This window comes from Anser anser, assembly GCF_964211835.1.
Source record: "Anser anser genome assembly, chromosome: 3".
Lineage (NCBI taxonomy): Eukaryota > Metazoa > Chordata > Aves > Anseriformes > Anatidae > Anser > Anser anser.
The window spans coordinates 116,805,450-116,811,449 of NC_139722.1; the positions used below are offsets into that span (position 1 = coordinate 116,805,450).

At 48.1% G+C, this 6,000-nt stretch overlaps 1 protein-coding gene across 2 annotated transcripts in view; it reads right to left on the reverse strand.

Moving 5' to 3' along the window:
- The window catches only part of LOC310896863 (uncharacterized protein), a 202,306-nt gene extending 201,370 nt beyond the window's left edge, over positions 1-936 (reverse strand). Inside the window, exon 1 of one of the 2 annotated variants that reach the window (XM_083829741.1) lies at positions 60-936. Coding sequence is in view for 1 of the 2 variants with exons in the window: in XM_083829747.1 (XP_083685873.1) it covers positions 60-62 (3 nt within the window). In the remaining variant the exon portion in view is untranslated. The remainder of the gene's footprint in view (positions 1-59) is intronic. The other variant, XM_083829747.1, reaches the window with a different exon arrangement.
- Positions 937-6,000: the final 5,064 nt, after the last annotated feature.

Consider the following 6,000-nt stretch of genomic DNA (forward strand, 5'->3'; position numbering starts at 1 on the left):
CCCATCTAACAACCATCCCTACAAACTACGTGCCTACAAAAGGGGAACTTGAGGCTTACCATGGGGTGCACCTCCGCTGCCTTTCCTTCTCCAGGAACGCTTTCCCTTCAGCATGGGGATTTTCCTCCACCTTGCAGGCTTAGGTGGATGCAGGCAGCCCAAGGGTTACCTCTTGATCTCAAACCTCTTCTGCAGATTTGCCAGGCTCATCCCAGGTCCTCCGGAGTTTATAGCACTCCTTGACTGACGCATCTGACACCAATGGGAATTTAAGTGGACTGCAGATAGAGCAACTGCATAAATCTCCTTCGGGTCTGAACCCGTCAGGTAAGAGGCAAGACATCTTGCCCAAATGCTGCAGCCAGCTCTGCTGCTAGGGCAGCTCTAGGGCAGCCGTGGAGTACAGCCCACGGACAAGAAAGTCCTCACAAGAGTGCTCCCACGTGGCATCCTAGGAGCCTCACCAGGATGCATTAATGCTCTACAGCACAGGCCTTGCTGGGTGCCTCCTGCTGTGATTTAGCTGCCCCGGGCCCCACTACTCAAACATCTGAAAATCTTCTTAAGGACAGAAAGAGCAAGAAGCATGCATACATGTGCTCATGTGTGCGTACATGTGTATGTAGAAGAAATAGGGGGGTGAGCTGGAAAAGAAAATAAATGAACTCTCAGGGGAAAAAAAAGTCTCATCTTGTCCAAGTTTTAACTTCCCCTCCTTTGTCCACCCAAATCTGAGAGAGCAGCTCCCTCTGTGGGTTTTCCTTCTCGGCTGTTTGTTTGCTCGCTGAGGGTGTATCTAGGGAAGTGGAGAGGGTACCTGGCTCGCGCCAGGGATCGCTCCTCGGGGCTTCCTCACAAGCAGAGAGGAAGCTGAAGAGCACCACCACCCACCATCCAAAAGTCAAAAAGGTTCATGCGCCTCTGCCCCTCAGCTGAGAATAAAATCCACCAAATCCTGTGTACTTTCTGGATCCTTATTTGTACAGGTAGTTCATACGGCAACACGCAAATGCCCATGTGAGTGAGAGACTGAGCTCCCTGTGCAAAGAAGGCTCCATGTTGTTAACACAGGGCACTGCAGATTAAACAAGAGCCGGACAAATGGAAGTAAGTGGTAAAACGAACTTTAATACAGCAGCAGAACCACTGCGCTTTCTGCTGCACGTATGTGTTTGTATTTGAATGCGGCTCTCGCCTGGAAGAGATTACAGTTTAGTGAAAGAACTTGTCACCCAGATGATTACACGGAGCAAATTAGCAGCAGTGCAGTATCTTTCTACTGTGCCATGAAGAGCAGATGAATAAAAGTCAAGCATATACATGAAATAAATCTGTCGTAAAAACCCTGGATCAGTAAAAATCCTTTCCTGACCTTTAGGTCAAATTAAAATGGTCAAAGCCCACAGTCCATTAAATAGAAGAATGACTTCTGAGGACATGAGATAGGGAGGGAAGCCTGCCTGTCCCGAGAGCCAGCAGCAGGTCCATGCACCAGTGCCACCTCAGTGAGGAACGTGGAAATCTGGAGCCCCAGCCATGCAATCGGTAAAGACGGTGTGCATATGAAAGATCCCTTGTTCTGTTTCATAAGAGATTTGGTCTTAATCCTGGCATCCTGGCTGGGCTCCAGGGTAATTGCGTGCCACCCACACAAGATGTCCTGTGCTGTTTTGACTGAATGTGCCATTCTTTGCTTCCTGGCCAAAAAAATGAGTCTTGCGCGATACACCTGAAATCCCAAATCTGCTTCCTTTGCCCTACTCCTGCAGGAGGGGTTGTGCACAAACGTGGGCTTTGCAATCACCCTCTATCAGTCCAGCAGCACCAGGGCCCCAGGGCTCACAGCCCAGCTCGCCTCCAGCCCTGCGGGGCACTGCTCTTACTCGCTGTTGGACAACCACTGCTTCGCAGCTGTGTTTCTGCGGCGGTCACAGGCAGCACCGTTCCTAGGTTGAGTGAGATACTTTGGGATCCCTGAATAGGTATGTCAAGGCCATGGGCCAGGATCACTTCTGTGCTTTGAAATTTTTATCCAGAATTCCAGATTCTCCTTCCTGCTCCACTTACTTCGGATTACCAGCCTCCAGACACCGAAATCCCGCAAAGGGCTGAACATTTCCAGGCACAGGCAGCTCTTCCCCTCCCTGCTTTTGGTTGAGAGCACAGACTCTTGCATGTTATTCTAAACTACATGCCATGAAGTGTGCGTGTGTCAAGGGAGGGGCTGGTATTATATTCCCAGCCTAATGCAGGAGGATATACATCCATAGTTCCCCAACAACTGAGACAAGCACATACCCTGGGGGAGTTTGCAATGGATATGAGCAATATTGAGACAAAGAGGTGCATTTGTGGGAGGGTGCCTCACACCGGGGAGAGCTGTCAAAAATGGATATGAGTATTAAAACTACACTCTCATTCCCCCAGATATTTTCTAACGTCAGTGGGGGGAAAGAAGTCTGTTTTCACAGTCCAAGCAGCATGGGGAAGCCATGCATCGCCCCAGGCTGGGCAGGAGGGCAGATGCCCTGGCCTAGCCCACCCAAAGCGGAGGGCTTTTAATAATGCTTGTTTTGAATGGGTGAGACCAGTTCCAGATGAGCTCCCAGTTTTTACAGAACTAAAATGTTTGCAAAAATATCTTTAATGAACTGAAAATGTTAATTTGAAAGTCTGCTCTGTGGAAAGAGTGAGGCTCGCAGAGGGAAGGAAATGACACACGGTTGTTGACTGGCAGGAGGCTGGTTTCAATCCTGCCTCCGTGAGGCACAGAGAAGCAGAGAGGAGGCCTCAGAGCTGGTCCAAAGCCCCAAGCCAGGCAAGACCTTCCAGAGTGAGCTTTGTCACAGGTCACAAGAAGTGACCCCATCCTCCTCAAAACTCTTTATTTCCAGGCAGAGATACCCCCCCCCCCCCCTTCCCCAAATAAAACCAGTCCCTTCCACCACTCTGAACACTCGCAGCAACCCAAGGAGGTGCTCAGCAGAGGACATCCACATCCCTGCGGCCATCGGGTGGTCCTTCACGCGGAGGGCAGCAGCAGCCAGGTACTGCACAGCCGGATCAAGGATCGGGATGATCCCTAAACCAAAGGCATGCAGCTGCAGCACTTGCTCTCTGTACCCAAACTTTTACTTCTTTCTGCAGCTCTGACCCAGCACACAGGAGCTTTCCATCCCCCGGCCTGCTGAGAAGAAGGGGGGGGAAAAAAAAAAAAAGGCGATTTTTCTAACTGAAGGAAAATCCATGCCAAGTCCTACAAGCAGGCTTGGCCATGTGCCAGGAAATGTGTAAATTTTCGTGAGCTTGGGCTATTTTGCCAGAAGTCTGCAATGTGTCTGGACACGACTGGTTCCCCTTTGTCAGCCCCGGCCTGACCAACCAGGAAGTTTGAGAAAGAAAAAAAAAAAGAGAGAGACAGACAGATAGTTTTTTTCCTGGTAACACAATGACTCTCCTGTGATACCTTTTATTTCTGTACCAGCGACCAGGCTGGTCCCACACTTTAGGGCAAGAGGGGAGGGGTATGAGAGCCCTTTAATTCTTCAAAAACCAATTTTTTGTTGCATGTTTGCTGATAACCTCACCAGTGCTCTCTCAGCTGCATGGTGGTTATTAGTGCAGCTTGTTGCTATAAATACCAGCATTAACTCCTTGTATTCCCCAAGGACCGACTTAGAAAGAAAAGGGGCATTTGTACAACTCTTACTTTTTCTTCTTCTTTAAAAAAAAGGGAAAAACAGCCGAGTTTCATGTAACATGTCGTTAATTGATTTACCCAGATGTCTAAGCAAAGGGCTGGAAACACATACCTCTGCAAAGTGTCAAACCCCTGCCCAGCCAGCAAGCCCTTCCCTCCTGCCTTTGGGCTGGGTGGTGGCGACTGCCTTTATTTAAATTTCAAGCACTTCACACAACTGCAGTAATACAGTGCTTGGTAGCTGCTTAGCAGAATCCCAGTTTTCCTTCCTGCAGACAACCATAAACCAAATCGGAAAGGCAAAACCTCCTCCCAGTTGCACCTGAGACTTTTAACCAGGTGGGGCAAGAACCAGAGCCAGAAGAGAAGTGCGCATGTGAGTGGTTTGAAAGCACAGCTCCATTCCCACACTGTCCCACTGCTCAGCAGGGTTCAGCTCCTCCAAACATCCTTCGGAAACAGGACAGGGATCACTGGGCTAGTAGGCAGGAGACAGTGGGCGTAAGGAGGAAGAAGAGGGGTCTGCCACCACCAGGAACAGCTCAACCATGGGGAGATGGCTCAGTGCCTCGACTCTGCTCCACCATCCCCCTTGTCTCACCAGCACAGGCCCCGTTCAGCACGAGTAACCTTCACGTCCATCTCACAGCTGGAGGACACACCTGCAGAGGCGGTCAAGTGTGGACAGGGGAAGTTTAAGAGTGAAATTGCTGCTGTTTCTCACCCTGCACTCTTTAAAACGGCAGAAGCCATCGCCCTAGCAAGACTGCCAACTACAAAGGTCCGTATCACCCAAGCAGAAAGTGTGAGAAGCTCTCATCAGTGCACAAATCCCACCTCTAGCCTGGTGGCACCAGGTCTAAACCAGAGGGTTTCAGCCTCGGTGCCCATGACTAACGCTACAAGGATGAAGAAAGCTCCTGCTCCTGGCAGCTCGTGTTCAGCCAAAGCAGCACTGGGCTCAAACTCTTCCAAACACTCCCAGAAGAAAAATCCTCTTAAAATAAGTGCTCAAAGATATCCTAGAAGTTTAGTTCCAATGATTTAGGTATCCACTTAGCTTCCCCACCAACCAACAGAGGACTTGATCAAACAGGAAAGAAAAGGAGACTCAGGAAAGACACTCACTGTGTAGCTCACGTTTAACTTCAAGTAAATTGATATCCACATATATTTTTTAATATATATATATAGGAGGCTTTCCAGATATGTAAGTGAGCCAAGAAGCACGTTCAAGACGGGCCAAAGGATGCAGAAAAAGTAAGATGTCTGGGTGAATAGATTAAAAGAAAACAATGGTACTAGTAGAGACTGTTTTGAAATCTTTTAAAAAAAAATGTGGCTCCCAAGAGTGAGGCAGTGCATTCAAGGGATTGAGTGGTACTGTTGGCATCAAACAGGAAGCCCTAATATTCACAGGAATGAGATGCCCTTGAGCAAGTTTTCATGTGAAAAGGATAGAAATTGCTTATTTTTCCAGTAGCAAGTACGCTTGTCATTTCTTTCCACCAGTCCTCCCTTAATGCACACACTGTGTCTAGTCAATGAAATTAACCCCCACCCTCATTAAATCCATCTTTCCCTTACACGCCTGTTCCACCTCGGTCCAAGCAGTCAGACCACAGAGACCTTCTCAGCATTGGAGACTTTTTCCAACTCCTGCAAACCTCTACTGCCAGAAAACTGTGATTATTCCACTTACCCAAATATCGCTCCAATTACTAAAGCTGGAAAGAAGCAAGATTACCCCAAATCATCCTGGCTAAGAGTCTGCAATGCAACAGATGCAGGAAACCTGGGAACAGCAGCTTTCCAGCCACATTGATGGGCTATAGCTATTCCATTTCATGGCACCAATCCATTCATTTCCCCTTGATCCAGGGCACTGCCAGGCATTACTATTAGGTGACAGATGCTGCTCTTTAATGGCTGAGTAAAGCCTCAGGTATACACAAAGGCTTAGTTTTAAACAAGAATTAAAGTGTTTGTGCATATGCTTCTGTGGGAGAGACTTGGGGGATTTGCTGATGTACTTGGATGTACAGCTCAAACAATGCTGTCAGTTTTAGAAAGTATAAAAGCGGCTGGATCAGGAAATCAAAGAAAGCTTGTAAAAATATAATTTCTGAAGCAACATCTCTTAACATAACCTAGCAGGCACAGGTCAGTCCCACCCAAATTGCTCATCTCTTAGGGAAAAAAAAAAAAACTTAGAAACAGCTGCATGTAACAGCACATAATCAAACCAATGGTGTGTCCCAACAGATCAAACCCCACATACAGCCAGGAAGCACCGAAGG